A 27238-nucleotide genomic window follows, 5' to 3' on the forward strand; every position below is an offset into this window, starting at 1 on the left:
CCGTTCCCGTAACACATCTCGCTCCCCAGCACCCGGCTGCGAGCCTCTGCCCGCCGCAGAGATCCTGAGGGAAGATTCCTGGTAGCGCAGAGGCACCCGGAAAAGAAAAGCGCCGGGCAGCGGGCTTCAGCCCGGGAGACTCCCCGCGGGTCAGCGTCTGCGCCTCCTCAGACATAGGTCCCTCGGGTACGCCCAAGCTCCAGCCCCGCGGTCGACTTTGACCCCGCCTCGAGTTCCGGAGGCCCGGAGCGCTCTGGGAAACCCGATTCTCCCCGTCCGCCGTAGCACCCCCCGGGGGCGGCCGGCCGCCCTAATCACCGGGCAGCCGCCTCCAAGCCCCGACTTCCCAGACCCCCTCGCAGAGGGCGGAGCGTGCGCTCGGCGGCCAATCCCAGCGTGCGCACGTCGCCGTCGCCCCGCCCCTCCCCGCCCCGCCCTGGGGCTGTTGCGGCGGCCGCGACGTCAGCGCTCCGAGACCCCCGCGTGGCGGCTGCGCCGTAGGCGGGCCGCGGCCTGCACGCGCTGCGGGGCGGGGCGAGCGAGCGGGCGGGCGGGAGCGCGCGCCGGGCCCGCCTCGGCCCCCGCGCCGCCGCCGGCGGGGAACGAGCTGGGCGGCCGCGGGCGGCCCCGACTAGCGGCCACGAGCCACTGGTGCGGCTGCCCAGCGGAGCGGAGGCCGCCGGGCCCGCGTCGTCGTCGTCTCGGCCGCCCCGGGAGGGGCGCGGGGCAGCTCGGTGTTCACGTCAGGTAGGGCCGGCGGAGGCGCCCTCAGGCTGCGGGGCCAAGGTCTCGGCTCCCCTCGCCGCCGCCGCCTCTCGGGGTGTGTGTGGTGGGTTGGTGAGGGAGGGGAACGGGGAGCGTCCGGGGGTGGGAACCTGAGCCCGGGCGGGGCCAAACAGGTGTTTTGGGGTCGGCGCGGGGCACTTCCTGCTGCCAGTGCCACAGCCGAGAGTCTCGGGGCTCCGTCTCGCCGCCTGGGTAGCCTCCCCCAGTCTGGCTCCGTCCTTTGGCACCCCGCGCGCCCTTCTCCTCCGCCTCGCGCGCTGCGCCCCCGGCGTCCGGGTCGGGCCACTTAGCGGTCCTGCCCGGCCGGGCCCCGGGCGCCGCGCTCGGGCAGCGAGGGAGGCGGGACGCGGCGCTCAGGTGTGCGGCACGTTGGGGGCGAGGGCAGGCGCGCCACCTGAGCGCCCCGCGAACGGTCGGCTGCTGGCCGGGTTCGTCGGGATCCGTGCTGAGTTTCCCTGCCGCGGAGCGGGTGAGCGGCACAGGTGTGGTTTATGGGGCACTCGCTGCGTGGAGGTGGAGAGGCAGGTGTGGAAATACCTCGTGTATGTCATGTGTAATAATAATTGTTGTTACCTCTCCTTCCCCCGGTAAAGTGTGGTGGAATTGGTAGTGGATAGCAAGTTGTCTAGGCAGCGTTACATCTCCATAAATTTTCTACTTTTAATGATGCCCTTAACTTAAGCATGGGGATTTCATCTTAACACCGTCCTGTCTCCTAATTTTTTAAAAAACAACCACTCTGGAAAGGTTGATTTGATGTACAGCGTAATTCTCCAGTTAATTGTGTGTATCGCTGTATTTTCATTCTAACGCTGTTGCGCCGACTGTGTGTCGATTTCGTTATGGCTTTAAAAGATTGGTATGAAGTTAGAACTGTGTGGTTATCAGTGAGTAATTAGGTCGTTGCGTAAAGACGTGTGTGTGTGTGTGTGTGTGTGTGTGTGTGTGTGTGTGTGTGTGTTTACTGAAAGCTGGGCAGAGGTCGCTGGTAGCTCCCACCGGGGACCTGCCCGAGGCGTTGGCACAGGATTTCAGGTTATTTCAATCCGGTGTAATTTTGGAAGGTGTGAATCTGAGGTTTTGGAAAGAGTTTAGGTGACAGGTTGGTACTCTGTCAGCTCAGTGTCAGCCGAGCCTGCTGCACGTGTAGCTGTGTGCTGTAAGCGCTGGGCACAGGGCACTGCACTCCCCTTTGCCAGTCTTGGTGTATGTATATTGATGTGCAATTTAAGTGAATCTGAAGTTTGAAGTTACCAAACAGTTAACTCCTTTCACCATATGTTAAGTAAAACAGTGACTTAGTAAGGAAGCAATGACTCATTTACAATTCTTCCTCGGCAAAGAGAACTAGTGGGGAACAATTAAAAGCCTCTTGGAGTCTGCCCAGCCTTTGTGTTTCTGTATCTTTTCACTGGAGTTCAACATTTTAAAATGTTTTGTGGTTGCTACCCATTCATGTTTTCTTTTTTTTTTTTTTTAATTTTTTCCTTTTAAGATTCACTTATTTATTTGAAAGGCAAAATGGAGGAGTGGAGGGCAGGAGAATGGTGTCTTGCATCTGCTGCTTCACTCCCCCAGGTAGCTGCAACAGCCACAGCCAGGACCCAGGGGCTCTCTCTGGGTTTCCCATGTGTGGACTCTCTGCTATTTTCCTCAGGCACGTTAATAGCAACTTGGATCAAAGCAGGGTAACCCCAGCTCCTGCAGGCAAGTGTGTCCGTACCCCATGTCTGTCTTGTAGGCAGGGCCTAACCCACTGTGTCATGAAGCTAGCGCTCATGAACGTTTTTCATAATCCTGTTTTTGTAATATACTATTCTATATTTCTAAGTGAACTCACTACCCAGGAATTCTTAGGTTTTATCACAAACCTACATAGAAGTAGATGTAATGAATTAAATGTTTGCCAATTAGAAATGCTAGAGTTTGTGACGAGGCCTGTGCTACATACTATATGTTCAGTTGTGCTAAAATTTAATTGCACTGTGAATATTTCTTAGCTTTATAAACCATGATAGTTTAGAGTTTTGGTGGTAAAACCATTGGAAATTTTGTGACAGTGCAGTTACAAATCAAACTTGAATAAAAAACAGCTTCATTCTGAGGTTAATTCAGATGTAGCTCAGAGCTGACGCTTCTGATGCAGCCGTCTTAGAATATGATTCAGATTTGCATGAGAAGGCTAGTGTACATGTTACTGCATGTTGAAAAGAATGACAAATTTTTTACCTGAAACTAGTGGAATTGGGGTCATTTTAAAAAGTATTTTATTTATTTATTTTTATTGGAAAGTCAGATATACAGAGAGGAGGAGAGACAGAGAGGAAGATCTTCTCCAGGTGGCAGCAACATAGGGCCTGGCCCTATGGGTGCAGTGACTTAAATACCACATCCTAGAGTGGAGTCATCACTCCTCCATTTCCCATTAATGTACACCCTTGGGTCCCTGCCAACCATGTAGGAGACTGGCTTTAGCCTTGCCCAGCCCTGGCTGTGGAGGGCTTTTGGGGAGTAAAGCTTGTCTTGATGCTTTCAGATGAAGAGTGATTTTTTTTTTTAAGATTTATTTTTTATTTGAATGGCAAAGTTACAGAGAGGAGAGATTGAAAGCTCTTCCATCGGCTGGTTCAACTCTCCAAATGGCCAGGAGCTTCTACTGGGTCTCTCACATTGGTAAAGGGGCCCAAGGACTTGAAGATCCTCCACTGCTTTCCCAGACCATGAACCGGAAGCTGGGTTGGGAGTGGAGTATCCAGAACATGAACTGTTGGTGTTGTGGGATGCTGGCACCACAGGCAGAAGCTTAGCTCGCTATGTGACAGCATCAGCCTCTTGGGATAAGGTTTTTTAAAAGCCCACAGTGTAACAACTGTTCTATAATTAATTTTTATGGTGGTCAGTAAAGGGGTAGCACCATGTGACAGGCTGAATCAGAGGCAGTTGTGGGAACAGGGGCAATGTCTAAATTCATTTACGTAAGCCAGTGCCCACTGCATGCAGTGTCTTACCAATGAGACAGTGAATGGACCAAAACCTTGCCCTCAGAAGCTTGGGCTCAGAGGCATCATTATCAAAACGTGGCTCTGGATCTGCAGCGTCCCTGTCATCTGGGAACCTTGTTAGAGATGCCATTTTCAGGCTCCACCCAACTTGCTTGTTTCAACCCTCCTTCCAAGTTCTGATGCAGTTTCAGGTTTGACAGCTATTGGTGAAGAGGCAAAGAGCCAGTGCAGAAGGTGAAGAAGCAAATTCTATTGGAGTGCTGTGGGCAAGGCAAGGGCCACCAGGCAGGACCCGGAAAAGGAAATCAGCTGAGAAAGGGAGGGCTGTGTTCCTGGCAGGAAGAGCAAGTGGGGAGCACCAGGGGCGGTTGAGGCACAGTGACCTAGCAAGGAAGCCTAGCAAGGGAAGCGGGTAGTATCAGTTTCAGTCTGGTGAAGTTGCTGCTTGTCCTTTTTTTGACCTACAAAACGAGCAGCTACTGGGAGAGATCAGAAACAGCTAGAACAGTGTGATGGCTGAGTGAAGGTCACGTTTAAGGTTTTAGCTTTCTGAATGAGATCAGAAAGACAGTGCGGAGCAGATGAAGTCACAAATCAGTTTGAATTTTCAAGGGATGCCTCTGGCCGCTGGTGAAGATGGACTGGAGGTGGAAGGAGGGCGGTTGTGGTAAACAAAGGGGTTGACTCAGCCTGGGGTACTAGTAATGGGGTGAGAGGGAGCATGAAATGCACAGTGTGGTTATCCCACTGTAGTTGTCTCAGTCACTCAGGTGTTCCTATCACTTTTTCTTGAGATCGTTTATGTACAGATGAGAAACTAACTTTGAGCAGGTTGTTGGGGCTGGCTGCTAACTGGGGTTTATTTCCCTAACCAGGAAACATTTAGCAACATCTAGAAATACTCTTGCGTGTCACAGTGAGGGAAATTGTTAGTGGCATTTTGTAAGTAGCAGAGCTTCTAAACATCATGAAGTGAATAGCACAGCTCGGAAGGAAGGCCCATTTATCCAGGAGGTCATGATGACAGGAGTGCCAAGGTGGGCAAAAACCCTCTGGAGGTTGAGGCGGACATCCTGGAGGGAGGAGGACATTGTAAGAGCAGACAGTAGGCACAGTAAGCTGCCTGTGTCTGTGTGCTGAGGAACACTCACGTTCAAGGTTGCTGAAGCGTAGATGGGGAGTGGAGTACAGGTGGTGAGCTGGAGCCAGGAATCTGGTCAGTGCTGTCAGTCAGAGATGCTCAGTGTTGTACCGGCAGTGGGTGTCCTGGAGAGGATTCAGGGGGAGCTCAGCCAGAGTGTCATGCTGGAAAGATTATTCTGGGAAGGAGATGAGTTTGAAGAGAGCACTTGGGTTGTATGTGTGTGTGTGTGTGGGGGGGGTAATTAAATAGCTTAGGGAGAGAAGGTTTTCAAGTGGGACAAATGGAGAGAAGATGATGGATTTCAAAAATATGTAGACAATACGATTAGCAGGAGATGGTAACTGGGTTTGGTGTTGAGGGCAAGGGAAACACTGCAGCTGCGCCTTCAATTTCTGGTTTAGGCAGTGAGGTGAGAAATGTAATGAAATGATCGAGGTAAGATGAGCAGACCCAAAGGCGAAGGGAATGACTCCGTTTGTGCGTGTGTCTGTGAGCTACCTGCAGCCAGGGGTGAATGTTGAGCAGTTCGTGTCTGGAACTCTGGGACTCCAAGTTCCAGAGAGCAGGAGCGCTTTCTGATGAACAAACTTAGAGAATCAACACTCTTCACTTTTACTATATAACTTCACTTAACCAGATGGAGTACCTTATCTTTATGTAATTTTTGTCAGAAAAAAGTGATTGATGTATACTTGATTGTAAAAAAAAAACTAAAACGTCAGGTTGTAAAATGAAAAGTTTGTCTTCTCCTTCGTTGAGTTTCTAGCGGTTGTACTAGAGAAATACCAAATATATGTTTGCAAATATTTTCCCTGTCAACATATATAGATCATTATTCCTTAAAGAGTTCTTTCATTTTGAAAGTTGGAATTACAAAGAAAGAGGGACACTCAAAGGAGAGGTGGAGCATTTACTTCTAGATAGCCACCGCAGCCAGCATGTGCCAGGCTGGAGCCAGGAGCTTCATCCAGGTCTGCTGTGTGGGTGGTCGAGCCCAGACACTTGGGCCATCATTGCTGCTTTCACATGCTACCAGCAGGGAGCAAGACTGGAAGTGCAACAGCTGGTACAAGAACTGGTGCCCATATGGGATGATAGTAACTGCATTTTTAAAAAAGATTGATTTATTTTTATTGGAAAGGCATATATATATAGAGGAGATATAAAGATCTTCTGTCTGTTGATTCACTCCCCAGGTGGCCACAGTGGCCGGAGCTGAGCCAATCTGAAGCCAGGAGTTTCTTCTGGGTGTCCCACACTAGTGCAGGGTTCCAAGATTTTGAGCCATCCTCTACTGCTTTGCCAGACCACAAGCTTGGAGCTGGACAGGAAATGGAGCAGCCAGGCCATGAGCTCGTGCCTAGATGAGATTGCAGCTCATGCAGGGAGAGTATTTAGCCACTAGGCTATCGTAGTAGGCCCAATTGCATTGTTTTAAACAGTTGTGGTTAACAGTAGGTGTATACTTTTTCACTACTTCCTCATCGACAAGCATCTTAATGATCATGAAAGTCATATTGTAGGCATACCTCTGATTATAGACATACATTTTTTTTGACTGTGAAATGTTGGATTGAGGCTTATTGATCTAAAAGTTGTAGAAGATTTTGAGAATCCAAAAGATTAGAAGTATGTTCTGTGAGAAAATGTTTATAACTGCTAGTTTTCTCATAATTGTGTCAATAGTGGGTAGAAAAAAAACAAATAATTATTTTCGGTATGATAGATTAAGGCAGTCTCAATTTACCTTCTTTAATTATATGTGAAATTTGAACATCCTTGATCATTGTACTTCTTTCCTATGAATCTTATATTTTATCTTTTTCTATTTTCTTGATCATGTCTCTTTATATCTAACACCTTTCCATATTTTTTGGTACATTTTATGAAGAAGCATATATTTGAGTTAGCAGTGTCGTTGCCAGAAATTTATCCAAAGGATAAACTTAGTTTTGTAGTAGTCTTAGGTTCTTGTTTTGGGAAAATACAAAAATAGGAAAAGGTTTTTTCAAGTTTAGTTTCATTTTTAAAAATATTAAAATGTTACAAGCATTTGGAATGATTACAGGTTGAATGTCTAATTTGAAATCGGAAATCTGAAATGTTTGAACACTGACATGACACTTCCTGTGGAAAGTTGTACCTCTGACCTCTTGGTGTCAGGTTACAACCACCTGACTACAGCTGCCTTCAGGCTGTGTGTATGGGAAACTGGTGGGCATGCTAGTGGAGAAATCTGCATCCCCCTATAGTCCCAGCTCCCCTCTGCTCCCCCAGCTCCTCCAGCTCCGGTGCATCTGGGTTGGCTTTCCCCTGGGGCCGGCACGCCCTGGAAGGCAGCAGAGTGTGGCTGGAGGCTTTGGTTCCTGCCCTCAGGTGGAGGTTCTTGCTCCTGGTTTGGGCCTGGCCCACCTCTGGCTGTAGGAGCCAGATAAAAGGTGAACCAGCCAATGGAAGATCTCTGACCCTCTGCCTTTCAAAAATAAGAAATAAATAAGAGAAACACTCAAAAGGAAGAGAAATGAGTTTTGTATTTAGACTTAAGTCTTACCCTCAGGTTAGCTCATTATTCATTGTAGGTAGTACAAGATCTGAACTACTTGAATCATTTCAGTGATTTCAGATGAAGAATGCTCGAACTGTCAGGTCCGGGCTAAAGCCCCCCAACGTCAGGGTGGGAGCTAGTCAACCCCCAGAGAACGACAAAGAGTCTCACTGGTAATGCAAACAGCAAGCAGAGTTTATTGCACCAGCGTGTTGGGGTCAGACCGCACTTGGGGCACACAGACCGGGGTGGGGGGGCGGGGGGCGGGTCGGACCTCGAATGGCCCAAGACAGAAGATTATATAGGCCCTCTTGGGCTGGGAAATACATCAAAAGTAACAACCTTAGACATGTTAATTTTTATGGCCTTCAGGCACAGGCAGTCTGGTCTGTTCTCATACCCACTATCTGTATGGCTCATCTCATTCTTACACCCTTATCTTCCTCCTGTCCGGGGACCAGAGAAGAATTGTGCCCTGGCCTTCCTGTACTTGGGTTTACGAAGTTGCAGGACAGCAAAGAACAGATTTGTGGCTAAAACTGAATCCTGCTAAAGTTCAGGTGCCTCCTGGCCTGGCAAAGTAGCAGTTTTCAGCACAAAGGAATCTCACACTGTCCAACAATAACATGTTACCCTAACATTTTACTCTAACATGCTTTTTATGTTTCAGTATGTTGTCAAAGTACCCGTTCTTGATTAAGCCATGTTGCCTTGACCTGAAATATTACATGCAGTAAGTTTCCACATGTACTTACATTCTTCTTAGACTGTTTATTTGACATGATAACACAGAGCCCGTGAAGGCCGCCGGGATCCGTCTGCAGACCGACCAAGTCAGGTTCATTGACTTGTTGGAGAGTCTTACCTGGCAGAGGAAATGCTGAAATGTTACTGAGTCAGGACAGGCGCACGATCCCATTTGGAAGAAGGGTGATGTCTAGGCAGAATCTCAATGCCTAAATTTAAATGGATGGGCTTAACCCCCACGGGTTACAGGGGTTAACAAGCTAGGTCTGGGTTGAGAAGCTAGCTTCATTGGCAGTCCTGTTTCCTTGGAGATTGCTAAGATACAGATAGAATGCCGTGAGCAGAACCCCCTTACCTGAAACTCGGAGTTGGAAACTGAGGCTGCTGCTGTTTCGAAGATCCATCACCCATACAAGAGTTGGGTGGTTTATTGTCATGGGTACAGTTTTGGGATATGTGGTTTTGGACAGTCTGTAGAGAAAAATTTCTTAGTGTTACTTGTTAGTTAACAGATGCTTTTTATTGCAGACTCACAAATGCAATGATCTGTCCATTCAGTCTGAATATCAGACTTTTAATTATACTCCTGTTTTTGTAAGTAATATATAATACATACATATAATTTTTCTTTGAAAGTCAGAGTTAGGTCTTCCAACCACTAGTTCACTCCCTAAATGCCCACAAGAGCTGAGGCTAGGGGAACATCAGGAGCCAGGAACTCAGGGTGGCTCTTGGCGGTGAGCAGAAAGGACCTACGCCCTGCAGCCTTCCCCGCTGCTCCCAGCGTGCACTCACAGGAAGCTGGACTTGAAGCAGAACCAGGGCTGGAAGCCAGGTGCTAGACGAAACACAGCAGCTCAAGTCACATCTTAGCTGCTTATATATTTGCTTTTCCAAACAATGCATAGAATAATAACTTTTACCATTTCATCTAATTTTTGAAATCTTGTGTTTTAAATTGTATCTTCTCTAAATTTAATCCATCCCTACCCCCAAATTCCTTAACATTTATTTTTCTAAGCTTTTGGAGTGTGTTTACTAAGTGTTTTACTTTATTCCGTAGTACAGTTATCATCACTATAAAGAAATTGGTTACTTTGGAGAAAATTGACATTTTTTCTTACATTTATATTTTGAATTTTGAATTTTATGGTACTACTCCATAGGGTTTGGGATTTGCCCCTCCCCCCCCCCAATTCCCACCCCTGACTGATTTTCCCCATATTGTTACAGTAGTACAGTCCTTCATGAGCAATCTGTTATGTAAGTATGCCCCAGCTGGCTGGTACAGTGTCAGTCCTGCGTCCGTTGTCTTGATGTGTCCAGCACTTGTTGGGAGTCCATCTTTGATTTGGAAGTAGGGATGCATATTGCATTGTGTCCTCACATCTGGACATGGTAGTCTTTATTACTCCATCACTATACATTCCAATTTGCATGATGGTTTCCTTCTATCAGAGAGAATATATGCTTTTTGTCTTTTTGGGATTGACTTGTTTCACTGAGTGTAATGGTCTCTAGTTGGGACCATCTAGTTGCAAATGGTAGAATTTCATTCTTTTCAGTGGCTGAGTAATAGTCCATGAAAATTGGCACCTTTATCATTGATTCTTTTTCCTCTTTTTTTTTAATGGAGGTAAAATGTACATAATAATGTTCCGTTTTAATCATTTTAAAATTTATAGTTCAGTGATAATGCATTCATTTTTAAAAAAGATTTATTTTTATTGGAAAGGCAGATACATAGAAGGAGAGACAGAAAGATTTCTATCCGATGGTTCACTACCTAAGTGACCACAATGGCCAGAGCTGCTCCAATCTGAAGCCAGGAGCCAGGAGCTCTTCTGGATCTCCCACTTGGGTGCAGGATCCCAAGGCTTTGGGCTGTCCTTGACTGATTTTCCAGGCCACAAGCAGGGAGCTGGATGGGAAGCTGGGCTGTTGGGATTTGAACCAGTGCCCACATGGGATCCCTGCACATACAAGGCAAGGACTTTAGCTGCTAGACTAGCGCACTGGGCCCAAGTACATACATGTTGTTATAAACCATCTTGGTAACTTTTCTACTTGTAAAGCTGAAACTATGGCCATTTAAACAGTAATCCACATTCTGTCTGTTGCAAACATGCAGCAACCACAATTCTGCTTTATGTCTCTGAATTTGACCACAAGCACCTCATCTGGGTGGAGTCATATGGTGTTTGTCATTTTGTGATTGACTTCTTTCACTTAATGAAGTACTATCAAAGTTGATTCACTTTTTAGCAAATATCAAAATGACCTTTTTTTTTTTAGAATTTATTTTTATTGGGAAGACAGATTGACAGAGTAAAGCAGAGGTAGAAAGATCTTCTGGTTCACCTCCTAAGTGGCTGCATCAGCCAGAGCTGAGTTGATCTGAAGCTAGGACCCAGGAGCCTCCTCTGGGTCTTCCATGTGAGTTCAGGGTCCCAAGGCTTTGGACCCTTGGATGCTTGTTTCCCAGACCACAAGCAGGGAGCTGAATGGGAACTGGAGCAGCCAGGACATAAGGCAGTGCCCTCTTAGGCTGCTGCGCTAGGAGGTGGAGGGTTAGGCAGTTGAGAAATTGTGCCGGCTCCAATTCCCTCCTTTATTGAATCACTGAATAATACTCTTCGTGTGTAAGTAACACATTCTGTTTATCCACTCATTTGTTAAAAGATGCTTGTTTTGCTTCCATCTCTTAGCTGTTGTGAATTTGGTTACTGTGAAAATGGTTGCACTAATGCCTTCTTGAGATGATGATTTCTTGTTTTTTAAAAGATTTATTTATTTTCACTTGAAAGGCATAGTTACAGAGAGAAGTAGAGATACTAGTTCACTTCCCAAACGGCTGCACTGGCCAGAGCTGAGCTGTTCCAAAGCCAGGAGCCTCTCCCAGGTCTCCCACAGGGGTGCAGGACTTGGGCTTTGCTCTGCTGCTTTCCCAGGCCTTAAATAGAGAGCTGGATTGGAAGTGGAGCAGCTGGGATTCGAACCAGTGCCTATATTAGATGCTCGGCCACAGGGTGGAGGATTAACCTGTTCAAGCATGGCAGCAGCCCCTTATTGTTGTTTTAGTTTGTATTTTGCCGTGATGAGCAGTGATATTGAACATGTTTGCTTGTGCTATTTGTTATTTGTGTATCATATTTGGAGAAATATTTAAGTCCTTTGACCATTTTTTAATCAATTGATGTTTCGTAATTCTCTATGTTTTGGATGCCAATACTGTATCACATACTCACAGAAAGTGTAATATTACTTACAAGATTCCAGTACCTTGCTCTGAGTAATGACTAGACTCATATAGGAAAAACAGGATGGGAGAGCACAGTAAACCGCCTACTAGAACATTCTAGCCAGGAACAATCATGCTTGCTTTTCTTAAGTGCACAGAGAACAGCTTAGTCCACAGTCTGGTCAGGGTTTTGTTGTTGTTTGTTTGTTTGTTTGTTTAGTTAAAAAATTTGTTGCAAAGGCAGGTTAGAGAAGATAAGACAGGAAGATCTTACATGCACTAGTTCACTCTCCCAATGGCTGCATCTGCTGGAGCTGAGTTGATCCAAAACCAGAAGCCATGAACTTCTTCTGGGTCTCCCACATGAGTGCAGGGTCCCAAGCTTTAGGCCATCCTCCACTGCTTTCCCAGGCTATGAGCAGGGAGCTGGATGAGAAGTGGAACAGCTGGACACAAACTGGCATCCATATGGGATCCCAGTGCTTGCAAGTGGAAGATTTGCCAGTTGAGCTGTTGGTGGCAAGCCTGCCTGGTTTGATTTGAAAGAGAAGAATACAAATTATCTTCTCTGATCACAGCATGTAAAAGTAAGGAAAACTAGAAAATAGAGAAATTTGTGGAAACTAAACAACCAGAGGGTCAAAAGAGAAATAAGAAAATACTTAGAACCTAGAGAAAGGCCAAACATAACATAGCAAAAAATTATGATACAGACAGCAATGCAAGGGGGAAATGTATTATTATTAATGCTTATGATAAACAAAAAATGTTAAGTCAACAACATGTTCAGTTAAATTAAGAAAAAATTAAAGGTTTTAAAAAAGACATTAAATAATAGAACAGACAACATGGAGTGGGAAAACATAGAACATTGATAAAACCAGGAGTTGGTTTTTTAAAAAAAAAAAATGGAAAAACTGACAAATCTTTAAATTGATTCAAAACAAAAAAGTTCAAATTACTAAAATTAGAAATCAAAATGAGGGATAGCTACCAATTCCACTGAAATGGAAAGGATTGTAAGAGTGTTATGAATGACTGACTGCCAAAAACTGCATAACTTAGATAAAAAGGAGAAATTGCTGGAAACAAACAGAACCTACTGAGACCAAATCACAAAGAGATAGAAAACCAGAATAGGCCTATAACTAGAAAGGCAATCAAATCAGAATCAAATACTGCCCAACAAAAGAACCCTGGGCCTGATGGCTTCATTGCTGAATGCTACCAAGCAATAAAGAGAAACAGTTTCATTAGGTAAGAGAGAAAAGAGTGCTTCCTTGCTCCTTCTGTGAGTCCAGCCTAGCAAAGACCAGGGGCTTGTGGAGCAGTGTTGGTTGTGAAGATGCTAGCAAGCTGAATTGAGTGTGTTGAAACATTATGTACTGTGAACGGGGATTTACTCTCAAAGTGCGAGGGTGATGCAACATAGAAAAAGTCATGGAAATGTATACCGCATTAACAGAACGGAGGGAAGAAAATGCACATAGTCATTTCAGTGGAAATGAATCACTTCAGTCATAAATGAGAAAAGCACCAAGACCATCCTGTACAGTAGTGAAGACTGAAAGCCTTTCCCTCCAAGGTCAGGAGCGAGGCAAGGATGCCTGATTTCATCACTTTTCAGCATATAACTGCAAGGTCTTGCTAGTGTAGCTAGGGAAGAAAAAGAAATAAAAAAGCATGCCAGTTGGAAAGGAAGAGACAAAATTGTATTTTTACTGAAGATGGGATTTTTGTACTTGACGTTTCTCCCATCTTTCTGTCATTAAATATTTATAATTCCCATGTCTTGACTATACTGCACATGCAGAAGGAGAGATGATGAGAGGTCTTCTGTCTGCTAGCTCACCCCTCATATGCTCATGATAGCCAGGGCCAGGCCAGGCTGAAGTCTGAGTCTCCACTTGGGTAGCACGGACACAGGACTGCAGCTGTTGCCTGCTGCCTCCCAGGGTGCGCATCACAAGAGAGCTGGATGGGGAGTAGGAGAGCTAGGACTTGAGCCAGACACTTCTGTGTGGGAAGCGGACACCCAGCAGCATAACCACTGCGCCAGGTGTCTGCCCTTGAATTTTTATTAATGTGTAATGTGTCGCTTGTAACCTTTGTTGATTTAAAGTCCATTTTTGTCTTTGGATCTGAAGTAAGATTCTTAATAGCATGTAGGCAGATGTTTTTTCAATCAACCAATATGTGCCTTTGGATGAGAGATTATCCTTTTACAGCTTGTCCAGTCACTAATGAGGACCTCTGTCATTGTGCTGCTTGCTCTCTCCAGCTGCTTTTCCTCCTGTATTTTACACTGAAGTCTCATTTCCTTCTCTGTATATTCTGTAGCTGTTATCTTTCATTATTGGAATCATGTTTAGTGTTTTGGAGTTATAATATTCTACTTAGAATTTGAATTCATACCAGCAACATACAGGAATTTGTATTTTTTATTCCCTCTCCCTTTCAGTTGTTAATCTCACAAAGCTTTGTCTTCATACTTTGTGTTTCAAAAAAATATGTTTTTAATTTGTCAGTTCCTTAGATTATGTAGAAAACAGAATATGGAGTTAAAACCACACCAGCTTTTGTAACTTCCCAGATGCTTGCCTTTATTTCTTCATACAGCTTTGGTTCTTGTCTGCTGTACTTTTGTTTGAACCTGCCGCACTCTGCGTTTCTCAGATAACAGGTATTGTGATGATGAACACCCTTGGTTTTTTATTTACCTCAGAATGTCTTAACTTTTCCTTTCCCTGGAAAGGGCAGTTTTGCCAGGTATAGGCTCTCTGGTTGATTAAAAAAAAATTAGAGGCTGAAAAAGGGAGACAGAGCCCCTCTCTGCTGGACCACTCCCTGGATAACCCTGACAGCTAGGAGGTTAACACAGTCTCCTGTTGGGAAGCAGGCACAGAGTTCCTGGAGCTATCACTGCTGCCTTCCGGAGTCTGCATTAGAAGGAAGCCGGAATCAAAACCTGGGATGAGGCTCGAACCCAGGTCCTCTGGAACAGTACCTGAGCCTCTTAACTGGTGTCTTAGCTGCGAGGCTAACATGGACTTCCCTTACGCTGTAGCCAGATCAGCCTCTCTCTGACCTCTTGCGTTGCTCCTGGGAGGTGGCATCATGCGCTGAGCCCCTTCATGCTGCTCTCCAACTTCCTGCTTTCTGACTTTTCGTAGTTTGATAATGTGTCTTGAAGAGATTCTCTGAGTTCATCCTGCTTAGAATTTGTTCAGCTTTGGATGTTTGTCTTTGACCAAATTTGGAACCTTTTTGGTCATTGTTTTTCCAAACATTATTTCTCTCTCCTCCATTTGAGATGCCCAGAGTTTACATATTGGTCTGTTAATTGGAGTTCTACTTTACGCTCTGCTTTTTCTGCCACATTTTACTTTCTATTCCTCACACTCAGTAATTTCAACTCTTCTGTCTTTAGGTTTGCTGTTTTTCTCTTTGCCTGCTCTAGACTGCCTTTAAGTTTTGTGTATTTTCAAATTTTGGTTATTGTAGTTTTCAGCTCCAGAATTTCTCTTTCCTTTTTTGGGCGGGGCGGGTTGGGGAGAGGTTGTGCGGAGTTTTCTTTATCAGCACTGATTCATACTTATTTCATTCTTTATTCATATTTGTACTCTGTTTTCTTGACTTTCCATATTTTTTTAAAAAACAGTGTATTTAGGGCATTTTAAAGTGTGATAGGTCTGTCATCAGATCTTTCTAAGGCACAGTTTGGGATCATACATTGCTGTATGTATGCCTTGTTTTTAACTGTGAGCTGGACATTTCAACCTAGTAATATGGTAGCACTGGAAATCAGATTCTCTATTTTTGCTGGTTTTTTTTTTTCTATTTTTCTTTAACATTTGTTTTGTTTGACATGAAAGAGATAAAAAAGGGAGAGATAGCAAAGTCTTCCTTCCATTGTCCACTCTCCTAATGGCTACAACAACCAGGGCTGTGCCAGGCTGAGCCTGGAGCTAGAAGCTTCATCCGGGTCTCTCATGTTGATGCAGAGGCCTTTCTGTGCACATTAGCAGGAAGCTGGATTGCAAGAGGGACAGCAGAGATGTGAACTGGGTGCCACAAAGGGACGCTAGGGCTGCAAGGAGTGACTTGACTTCCCATACAATACTGGCCCTTTTTAAACATTATTATTTTTATGTCTTCTCTGTTCCAAGGAGAAACTTGAGATGTAAACTTGCATTTGGTGGAAGGGTGGGGCCCTGTACCTCTACCTGGATGTGTGTAGTGATTGTAATTCCATCATGTGTGGAGCTGCTTATGGCCTAGTCCTTAATAATTGAACACCCAAATAAGAAGAGAAATGAGAAAGGGTGGGGTGGCATCAGTCCTTCAGGAGTTTTGGCCGTCATTTCATGCAGGGAGTAGAGGCCCTGTCTTTTCACAAGCCAAGCCAGTGCACTGGAGAGAGGTAAATGAGCCTTAGCAGCTGTTCTTGGAGCGCGCATAATGTGATGGTGGAGAAATACAGTCTAGTGATGTGTGTGGCAGAGGTGCCGGTGAGGAAGCAGTGAAACACTCATGGAGGAGTGCTTCATTTGGCCTTGGAGGTTGGGGTAGGGAAGTCACGGGAACTACCGAAACTGAGAGAATCTCTAAGGAAGAGAATGGGATGATCTAAGCATCCTTGTAAGAGGCCGTAGCAAACGTGGAGATGGCTGACTGTAGGATAGGGAGTGTCAGCAGTTAAGATGGCAAGAAGGTGTAGACTAGAGCTGGAGCGTGCGGCGAGTTAAGCAGTTGGACGTGATCATATGGCACTGGGAAACAGAGTAGTCTGCGATCCTTATTTACATTTTTGTTTTCTGTGATTTAATTTATTTTTAGTCAGCTACAGTCTGAAAGTATTACATGGAAAATTCCAGAAATGAACAATTTGAAGCTTTCAAATTGCTTATGTGAAATCATGTGTCATCCTACTTGGCCCATGAATCATCCTCTTTCTAGTCTCAACATGTTATGTAGTGGTATACTTACCAAAGTTCAGAGAAAGATACAGTTGAAAGATAATGCACGTTTTCATGAGCTTGTTGAAGACCCCTCCCCATAGCTCCATGCCTGTCAGCTCCTCATTAGCGTCTTGGTTTTGGATTGACTCTCAGTATCAATTATGGTGTTCAAGTAACTCTTAGTTTACTTAAAAGGGGCCCAGAGCACCACAACAGTGATGCTGCCAATTCAGCTATTCCAAAGAAAAGTTATAAAATGTTCTTTAGTGCAAGTCGTCAAGTTAGTAAGAAAGAAAGTGTTATGCTGAGGTTACTAAGTTTTTTTTTTTTTTAATTTATTTTTCATTACAAAGACAGAGAAAGAGGAGGATAGAAAGGAAGATCTTCCATCTGATGATTCACTCCTCAAGGGACCGCAATGGCCGGTGCTACACCAGTCCGAAGCCAGGATTCAGAAACTTCCTCCAGGTCTCCCATACAGGTGCAGGGTCCCAAGGCTATGGGCCATCCTGGACTGCTTTCCCAGGCCACAAGCAGGGAGCTAGATGGGAAGCGGGACTGCCGGGATTAGAACTGGCGCCTATATGAGATCCTGGTGTGTGCAAGGCAAGGACTTTAGCTGCCAGGCCATGGCACCAGACCCAAGGTTACTAAAATTTATAGAGATCCCATTGACATAACTTTTACTATAGTATATTGTTTTAATTGTTCTACTTTTTTGTTGCTAATTTCTTCTCAGCTAAAAACTTAATAGAGGCTTCAGATAGCAAAGTAATATATTAACCTTCCGCTATCTTCAGGGGACACTTTACAGTGCCCCATTGAGTGGCTGACACTGCGGGTAATATCAAACCCTACTCACCTTGTTCTCTCCTCTGCATATTTATACCTGTAGAGAAGTTCAAATTTTGAATGAGGCATAACGAGATTAACAGTAGTAAGTGTAGATTTTAGTAACCTCAGCATAGGATATTTTTATCTGAAGAACTCAATAACTCACTTTTCTGCTTTAAGCAGCAGTTCGCTGGCTTTTCTTTGGCATATCCAAATTGCTGGCATCACCACTTGGCGTTTTGAGGCCACAACCAAATGAAAATAGGAGTTCTTGAACACAGCCTTGGTGAGGTCGGTTGGCTAGCAGGTGAGAAACAGGCAGGTGACCTACACAGGGTCTTGGGGTGACTGATACGGAGAATGTTGGGGTGTTGGTTAGGGTTAGATTTAGGGATGGGGAGAGGACAAAGCTTCATAGTTGGCAACTCAGAGACACCGATTCTGTATCCTGCCTTCTGGGAGCTCATACTAGACACACAAAAATGCAGCGTTAATAATATCCTCATCCCCTGGCACAGGACACAGTCCCCAGCTGACTGGCTTTGCAGTGGGCTGCCGGGGGAAATTATGTAGAAAGTCAGGGAACATCTGGAGTTAACAGGATTGGGGTGGAATCCCAGTGAAAGAAGAGAAGCATCTGTAATTGACATGTGCTCTGTCAGCAGCATGGCACTTTCCATAAGATTGCTAAAACCTTGCAGTTAAGGGCCCAGCACAGTAGCCTAGCAGCTAAAGTCTTTGCCTTGCATGCACCTGGATGCCATAGGGGTGCCAGTTCTAAACCCAGTGGCCCCGCTTCCCATCCATCTGGCATCACCACAATTGAGGACATCCTGGGGACCCAGCACCAGCATGAGAGATCTGGAAGAAACTCCCAGCACTGGCTTCAGATGTGTGCAGCTCCAGCTGTTGGGACCACTTGGGGAGTGAATTATCGGACAGAGGCTCTTCCTCTCTCTCGCTCCTCTTCTTGTGTATTTGACTTTCCAATAAAAATAAAATAAATTTATAAAAAACAAAACCTTGCAATCAAGTTTGAAATCAAGGATAGAAATCTCAAACTGTGATTTTACTTTAAAAAAAAAAAAAAAGCTCCCACCAGGACCGGGCTAAGAAGCTCAGCAGGGGGTCAGAGTTGTGGGTGAGTCCGCGGCAGTGTGTGCTTCCTCAGTGGTCTCTGCCGTCTGCAGAGTTAGAGCTGTGTTGTACCTCCTTACACAGTGAGGAAAGGGAGAAGGGTAGAGTGCCACGCAGGCTTCGTTTCACATGCGCTCCTGGTACCCAGCACTTAGGGATTTCAAACCTGGTTAAATCTAGTAGTAAAGAGGACTTGAACATAAATCGAATAAAACAGGAAAGAACCTGCCCCCTGGTTTGTGTGAAATGTGGAAGTTGAATATAACAAGCTCCAGAGAATTCTCAGACTTCCCTTCTGTTGAATTTCATAATCCAGAAAGCTAACAGCACTCAGGAGGTATTTTCAGAAGGAAAACTTGGGAGTTGTAGTGATGCAGTGATTGTCCAAATTCAAGGAGACTTAGACCTGTTACTTCAGTCTATAAAATCAGGGCTACTCTTGTTAATAACAAGTTACTCATTGATCTTTTCCCTAATTGTCTTGTAAGTATGCAGTCAGGTTACCTGGAAACTACATGATTCGGGATATTGAACAAATTGCACAAAGAGATACAGAGTTCCAGATTATTATAACTAACCATTGTCAGAATTTTTACTCAGTATGTATGCGGTTTTATAACATACTGCTTTTTGTTTCGTTTTTCCTTACAGAAATACACTTCCGGGAAATGGCCTCTAAATCTTGGCTGAATTTTCTAATCTTTCTCTGTGGATCAGCAATAGGATTTTTTTTATGTTCTCAACTGTTTAGTATTTTATTGAGAGAACAGGGTGACACCCAGCCTAAAATTCTTCATAATGATCCTCATGCTGGGCACTCGGAGGACAGTGGGCAGAACCACGCGCAAGGACAAATCAACTTCAATGCAGACTCGAGCCAACATAAAGGTATGGTTAGAGAGTAAATACAAACAGCATTTCTCAGTATTTGAGGAACTGTAGAGGGTATATAATTTTAAAATGTCTTCATTTTCATCTGTTTCTCTCTAGTCCAGTTCCAACACTGTGGGAAGACATTGACACAGTGCAGAGATCTCTGCAAACAGATGTGACAGAAAATACCCACACAGCTTGAAAACCATTAGAATTCTAGGATGCACAGGCTGCCCGTTTAGGAGTTTTTTTTTTTTTAATTAAAGACTTATTTATTGGAAAGTCAGATATACAGAGAAGAGGAGAGACAGAGAGGAAGATCTTCCGTCCGACGATTCACTCCCCAAGTGACCGCAATGGCCAATGCTATGCCAGTCCGAGGATCCAGGAACTTTTTCCGGGTCTCCCACACAAGTGCAAGGTCCCAAGGCTTTGGGCCATCCTCAACTGCTTTCCCAGGCCACAAGCAGGGAGCTGGATGGGAAGTGGAGCTGCCGGGATTAGAACTGGCACCCATATGGAATCCCGGTGCATTCAAGGCAAGGACTTTAGCTGCTAGGCCATGCCGCCCGGGCCCAAGTTATTTTTTTTTTTTAAGATTTGTTTTTATTCTTATTGGAAAGGCAGATATACAGAGAGAAGGAGAGACAGAGAGGAAGATCTTCCATCAATGGCTCACTCCCCAAGCAGCAGCAACAGCTGGAGCTGAGTCAACCCGAAGCCAGGAGCTCTTCCGGGAGTCCCACGTGGGTGTAGGATCCCACGGCTTTGGGCTGTCCTCAACTGCTTTCCCATACCACAAGCAGGGGGCTGGATGGGAAGTAGAGCTGCAGGGATTAGAACCGGCGCCCATATGGGATCCCAGGCGTTCAAGGTGAGCACCTTAACCATTACGCTTTCACGCCAGGCCCCAACTTTAATTTGGATATTTACTTTAACTTTGTATATATTCTAAAGAACTGTGTAGAATTTGGGTTGCAAGACTCATGGTTGATTAAATAAGTATTACATTGAAGTAAAACATTTACTGGAGAAGTTTGATTCAGTAATTTTGTCTAAGTACTCACAACTTACATACTTCATTTTAGTAATGGTTTGTTTTATAAAAGTATGGTTCTCTAACTGTTGGAAATAAAGGTGGTCTTTTACCACAGTTTGAGAATCTCATCATGGAGCTCCTTCTCCAGGTGAAATGGTACTGGCTGGATGTGAGTTGCTTATTTAAACCCAGCTTTCACCAGAATCTACATCGGTTTAAATTCTTAAACGCATTGCTTGCTTGAATGGACTCTGGTGGTGCTTGAGGGGTCGGCACAAGACTCCTATGAAGTAAGAAGGTATGTATTGCTTTATAATCTGGCATAAGGTCTCTTAAAAAGAGTTTAAAGGCAGAGAGAAATTCTGTCTACTGATTGGATCTGCAGATGTCCACCAGATCCAGAAACTCCATCTAGGACCCCCCCACCCCCCGAGTGTCATGTGCCCAAGCTCTTACTTAGACTGTCATCCACTGTCTTCCCAGGCACATCAGGAGGGAGCTGGCTCAAAAGCAGAGCAGCTGGGACCCGAAATCAACACTTACATGGGATGCTGGTGTCCTGCTGTACCACAGTGCCATCCCCTGGGTCTTTGCAAAGTGATCATTTTTAAAAGTGAAGTCTTAGGGCCTGGCATGGTAGCCTAGTGGCTAAATCCCCACCTTGTACACTCAGGATCCTATATGGGTGCTGCTTTGTGTCCCGGCTGTTCCACTTCCCATCGAAAGCCTTAGGACCCTGCATCCGTGTGGGAGACCTGGGAAGAGGTTCTTGACTCCCGGCTTTGGATCAGCTCCAGCTATTGCTGCCACTTGGGGAGGTAACCAGCAGACAGAATCTTTCTCTGTACATATGCCTTTTCTAATATCAATAAGTCTTTAAAAAAATAAGGCTCTAGCTAGTCTTGGAAATCTCACATTTATTTCTGGTAATTTGCATTTTGGCATTCTAAAACTTTGGTCTGATACTATTGGAAGTAAGTCTAACCACATATTAAGTCCTCTGCTTTGAACTGGGGTAACATGAAATCAAGCCTTTAGGGTCCTTACAGAAATTCCTCACAGTGTGTGGGCATTTGGTGTAGTGGTTAAGTTGCTTTTTTAGGACAGTCACAGGGCTTACTGGAGGGTCTGGGCCTCGTATCCACAGTACTGTAATCCATCTTCCTGCTAACATGTACGCTGGGATGCAGCAGGTGAAGGTGACCTTGCACGAGACCTTGGTGGGATTCTGAACTCCTGGCTTCAGTGTGGCCCAGCTTGGGCAGTTCCAGGCATGTGAGGAGCTGAACAGAGGATGGGGGAAATCTATCACTCAGCCTTTCGAATCTGTAAAAATATGATTAAAGAAAAAAAAATCCCAGCGGACTGTGGCAGCTTCAGAACTCCTTCCAGATGTTTCTTCAGCTAGTGAGAAATTGGTGTCAGTGTTGTTAAAAGCCTGCAGGAGCTTGCTCGGAAGTATGAAAGGCCAAGTGTGTTGGAATTACCAGGAGAACTTGTGCAATTCTGTCTGGGTAGGTCCTGAGTTCCTGCATTTCTAAGAAACTTCAAAACCAATATGAGTAAGAATTTATATCATTGTGACAACTCTTATTAGCTGCAGTCATTGTATAAGATTGACATTAAACTAGGAAATCAAAATGTCAGTCCATATTTACATGAATTTTGCTTTCCTTTAGCTAAATCATTTCTGAAAGATGGGTAGATAAGAAGGCCTTCAAAATTGTTTGGGAAGGTGTCCAGTGTGATTTTAATTTTGTCTATGTATAACTTATTTTTTTTTTAATAGATGAGAACACAGACATCGCTGAAAACCTCTATCAGAAAGTTAAAATTCTCTGCTGGGTTATGACAGGCCCTCAAAATCTAGAGAAAAAGGCCAAACATGTCAAAGTGACATGGGCCCAGCGCTGTAATAAAGTGTTGTTTATGAGTTCAGAAGAAAATAAAGACTTCCCTACTGTGGGATTAAAAACCAAAGAAGGCCGAGATCAACTGTATTGGAAAACAATTAAAGCTTTTCAGTATGTTTATGACCATCATTTAGACGATGCTGATTGGTTTATGAAAGCAGATGATGATACCTATGTCATACTGGACAACTTGAGATGGCTTCTTTCAAAATATGACCCTGAACAACCAGTTTACTTTGGGAGGAGATTTAAGCCCTATGTGAAGCAAGGCTACATGAGTGGAGGAGCGGGGTACGTACTAAGCAAAGAAGCCCTGAGGAGATTTGTTGATGCATTCAGAACAGACAAATGTACGCATAGTTCTTCTATTGAAGACTTGGCCCTCGGGAGGTGCATGGAAATCCTCAATGTGCAAGCAGGGGACTCCAGAGACACCACTGGGAAAGAGACTTTTCATCCCTTTGTCCCAGAACATCACCTAATCAAAGGTTACCTGCCTAGGACCTTTTGGTACTGGAATTACAACTACTATCCTCCTATTGAGGTAAGCTTCAAAGGTGATTACTGTAAATTCTGGTGCTGGTTGATTTGCTCTGAAATTTGAAGAACATGTATCTACTGGTTCACTCTCCAAATTATAAATCTGCTAGATGCTAAGCACCCTACAGTGCACAGCATAGCCCCCCAAAACAAACAGCTACCTGGCCCAAAATGTCAGCCCCCAAGCTGCGGGTGATGAGCTATAAAAATCCAGTACAGCCCATCACTGCTGCTGGCACTGCCAGTGTTCTTGTTGCTTACATAGATGCGAGAGCTAATTTGGGCAGTCAATCTCCATATCGTAGATGTCTCAACTACTCAGACAAGTTAGGCCACTTGGCCATGAGATTTCTTTAGGGAAATACCAGATTATCATCCTTGTCCATACTGAGAAGTCTGAAGCTTCATTGAAATCTGTGCATCCCCAAATTGTCCCTGTAACTATTGCATTCAGAGTCAGGTTTTTTCTTCCTGACTTCATATTCTTGCTTAAACCTGTTTTCATGCCAAGCCAATTAACATTCCATGAGAAGTATAATTGGACCCTGTGTTAAAGCTGGCTCACCTGATGCAGCCTAAATGCAGTTATTCTATCAATAATAGTGTTTGAGATTTTAGGGAAGTGACATCCCAAATTTCATATCCCTTGTTTTTCAGTAATCACTTACTGCAGATGGGGGAAGCAAAGCTTACCAGGATTCAAGTATCAATGTGGTCACTGGACACTGCAGTAGCTGTCTCTCCAAGGCTGGGACAAGTACAGTTAAAGTGAAAACTTTGATGAGAAAACAAAAGTTAGAGAAAGCTGTGTCCTTTATACAAGTGCCACTTTCATTTAAAGACATCAAGAACTTTTATCTGCAAAAACACTTAAGAAGGTAGTTAAAAATAAAGATGCAGAAGGGTCTGGCACACACAAGAAGGAACTCTTGCTTCCGAAATTACAGCAGTAATAAGTAAATAACAAAAGTAATAAATTAGTGCCTTGGCTTTACCATCGACATCACTCATGCTTAATTTTGTTTTTTAACATAAGTCCTTGTTAGGTATATGTTGTAGAATAATGACATATGGTTTTAACAATGTATGTTTCCACTGTTTTTTTTTAGGGTCCGGGTTGCTGTTCTGATCTTGCAGTTTCTTTTCATTATGTTGATTCTACAACTATGTATGAATTGGAATACCTCGTTTATCATCTTCGCCCATATGGTTATTTATATAGATATCAACCTGACTTACCTAAAAATACATTAAAGGAAGTAAGTCAAGCAAACAAAAATGAAGATTCAAAAGTAAAATTAGGAAACCGCTGAAGGAAGAAGTCTGGCATTGCATTGAAGGACTCTGCGTGCTTTACAGGAGCCTGGATCTCAGTGAGCAATTCTAAGTGAACATTCCACAGACATCTTTGATACATAAGTGACTCTAAACTGAAGCTTTAAAAGAGCTGTGAAGTCTGCTAAAATGTGTTTTTGATACAGTAATATATATATATATATATGAAGAACGTGTGCTTTAAAGCCAGGTAGAGGAACAGGAGATTTGTTGTCTGTTTCTGACCGTGTGTATTATTGTCAGTTTGGTAGAATAATACTGCACTGTGTTAGCAACATACAATACTAAACTGATCTGCCTTAAAGAAAATTTTAGAAGGGAGTGTCGTTATTCAGTGTTTATAAACTCAAGAATTGAGCTTATATTTGCAACATATTAAGTGAACCAACCCCCTACCACCACTACTCCCAAACTAGCATTTTTGTCTATTGAAAGATGGCTGAGATAATTAATGATTGGCAGTATTTCTTCCAGGAAAACAGAATGCACCTACCTTAAAGTGCATTAATAAAACCATATTTTGAAATTATCCTGGGCCTTGACTATGTTATATACTTACTGTTCTGATTAGTAGTTAACCACTCTTCAGTACTACTCTGCACTATTAATATTTATTTACTCACAGCATTAATTGCTTTCTATAAATACGCATTTTAAGTTATTTTGCTCCCAAATATCCCATTATTTTAGGCAACTAGTAAATAAATATAATGCTATTTAGGCATATATTTCTTGTATCACTGCCACTCTCAGGAATAATTAAGTAACATTTTTATTTAAGACTTTTCCAACTGCATTATTTCATTTTACTTTTGTGTTAAGAGATAAGAACTTGTTTGTGCCTTTCATAACTTGTTTAAAGCAGAGTTGGTAAAGCACTTTGAAGATCTGAGGTGGCTATTACTGTGGCAAAATATTCTGAATGGAAGATTTTGTGAATTTAAAACATTAGACAGTGCAGAATGCTTAAGTAAGCCAAGTAGTTTAACTGAAAGACCAAACACTTGAGGATAAGAACCTGAAGTTGCTTGCTGACTTAGGATTTGGGGATTATTGTTTGGCCAGTGGACAGTTTTAACAAAGCTGAATACTCCTCCAATATGCTCATCAAAAACATGTTCATAAATCACTTATATTCATTATAAAGAGCTTCTGGAAGGAAGGGAAGTTCTTGTCTACAGTAATGAGTGCCGAGTGTATGGTGACAATATACTAAAGCTGCAGATTACTTTGAATGTTAGATTGACCTTTCCCATGTCGTTATGCTGACTTTACCTGGCTGTCACGCCGTGACTCTGCTGCTTCCCTAAATATATTGTGCCAAAACATGTCAAAACCATGACCTGTTGGTGTTCTGTGTGAGCAAGTGTTCATCTGATGTGGCTAGTTGTGGAGTGCTCTGTCTACATAACGAAAACACGTACCACTTGTTCAGTCTGCAGTTGTTGATGGGGTCATGTGACCTGCCAAGACTCCACAGTATTCATCTGTTCTTCCAACAGAGCCGCTTCTGAGGTGGACACAAATTCATTTGTAACCCACGTATGCTTTTCTTTTTGCTAGAGGTATAAATTCTTTATCGTGACCATCCAAAAACCTTGAAATTCACACCTAGGAAATTCACATGGAGAAGAATCTTCTGCTCTGGAGTCAGACTGCCTTGGTTGAAGTTTGTTTTTGAGCAACGTCACAAGATGCCCTGTGCCTCAGTTCTCTCATCTGTAAGTTAGGGATAATAATTCTACCTACCTCACAGGAGTTATACGAGGATTAAATAAGTAAATGCTTGTGGAAGGCTCTGAGCATATTGGCCCAGAATAAGAAGTGAGAGATTGTTTTCTTATATCTGACTGTAAATAATTAAATGATCAAATTCAGACATTGAAGGGAACACTTTGTACATTTTAGGCTAGCTGGTAAATTATCTAGTGCCTGTTGTATGATAGGTGCTGTGCTTAAACGCTCTAAAGGTCAATGTTAATCCTCACGTTGGGTGATCTCACTGTACACATGAGGAAACTGAGGTTCAGAGAACTAAGGTAACTTCTCCACAATCACAGAACTAGATTTATACTTAAAGTCTGTATTTACTGGTACCATGTCAGATTGGAGTTAGCCATTTAGTATTCTTTCCGTTTTTATTGGCAGCATGTGACAGGACCAGTACTAGATTAGCCAGCCAAATTGTCGGAGTGATTCCTGTGTTCTGAGGGTCACGCTCTTGCCCAGGACTCACTAAGATGTCCAGTTCCCAGCCCAGCGATTGCTGGGAGCGTGCACTCTTAACCATGGCAAGGCTGTGGTCTCAAGGAGCTGCTTTCACTGTCACACTCCGGTCCACACCTTGTGCTCAGAAATGTCACCGAGGAGCCTGGCTTTACTGTTGAGACAAGCCCTACAGGTTAGTCATTTTCACTGTAGTTCGATGCAGATGGGTCTGGCACACACTGAAAGTTACTGCCTTATGCATAAAGTATTTCTCATGCTTTGGTGACAAATGTTTTAAATCCCTGTAGTCCAGGATTACACTATGTTCATTGTAAACTAATTTAAAAGTTTCAAGGGTCAGTGGATTAGCCATTTCAGCAAAATTTCTTAGCGCCTCCAAACTGGTCCGTCAGCCCACAGTATGGTTCTCCAAGCTCAGCAGTTCCACTCTAGTGTAGGAAGGGTTCATGAAGTACTAATAAAATACACTTCGTTAAAAGCATAGAAGAATGTGCTCTGTTACTAGAGTTTTAAATAGGGATAGAAAATGGAGTTATAGTATGCAAAGCATTTTTCAACAGATTCATACTATCAGTTTAAAATTGTCACAAGAACCATTTATCTTATATGACCTAAAAACAAAAAAAAATTAAGTATTTAATATAGTACATAAAACCAGATTTCCTGATACTGTTTGAGTCGGTGCTTTCCGTGTGCTGTCAGAACACAGGCTTTGGATGGCCTCTGCTCTTGCATTGTCCTCTAATGGCGGGCTCACAGACAGAAGGCAGAGTTTTGTCCCAAAGTTTGCCTCCAGACACCGTAAACCTTAGAGGAGTTTTTGTTTCTGTAATGATATTCACAAAATAAGTCACCAGGTTTTAATGTGGTTATTAGATTTGGGCATTAAAATCACTGTTTAACTTTCCATAA

At 43.7% G+C, this 27238-nt stretch overlaps 1 protein-coding gene across 3 annotated transcripts; it reads left to right on the forward strand.

The window, feature by feature from the left end:
- Positions 1 to 546: 546 nt before the first annotated feature.
- C1GALT1 (core 1 synthase, glycoprotein-N-acetylgalactosamine 3-beta-galactosyltransferase 1) lies at positions 547 to 27238 on the forward strand. Of its 3 annotated transcripts, none has more exons than XM_040965148.1 (4): positions 547 to 747; positions 19049 to 19285; positions 22099 to 22766; positions 23872 to 27238. In XM_040965148.1, exons 2-4 carry the CDS (start codon positions 19066 to 19068, stop codon positions 24073 to 24075), a joined length of 1092 nt encoding a protein of 363 aa, XP_040821082.1. In that variant the 5' UTR covers positions 547 to 747; positions 19049 to 19065; the 3' UTR covers positions 24076 to 27238. The 3 variants fall into 3 exon arrangements, with proteins under 3 accessions (XP_040821082.1, XP_040821083.1, XP_040821081.1); XM_040965149.1 differs by lacking the exon at positions 547 to 747 and adding an exon at positions 13973 to 14148; XM_040965147.1 differs by lacking the exon at positions 547 to 747 and having other exon boundaries at positions 18391 to 19285.

Source organism: Ochotona curzoniae, unplaced genomic scaffold, assembly GCF_017591425.1.
Source record: "Ochotona curzoniae isolate NIBS_2020 unplaced genomic scaffold, NIBS_Ocur_1.0 scaffold_3835, whole genome shotgun sequence".
Classification (NCBI taxonomy): Eukaryota; Metazoa; Chordata; class Mammalia; order Lagomorpha; family Ochotonidae; genus Ochotona; species Ochotona curzoniae.

Bases quoted from the DNA above. Each gene is read 5' to 3' on its own strand.
- C1GALT1 (XM_040965147.1), top strand. From the start codon at position 18,913: ATGATTCGGGATATTGAACAAATTGCACAAAGAGATACAGAGTTCCAG. The intron at 19,286-22,098 runs GTATGGTTAGAG...TTTTTTTAATAG, and splicing joins AGACTCGAGCCAACATAAAG to ATGAGAACACAGACATCGCT. The intron at 22,767-23,871 runs GTAAGCTTCAAA...GTTTTTTTTTAG, and splicing joins ACTACTATCCTCCTATTGAG to GGTCCGGGTTGCTGTTCTGA.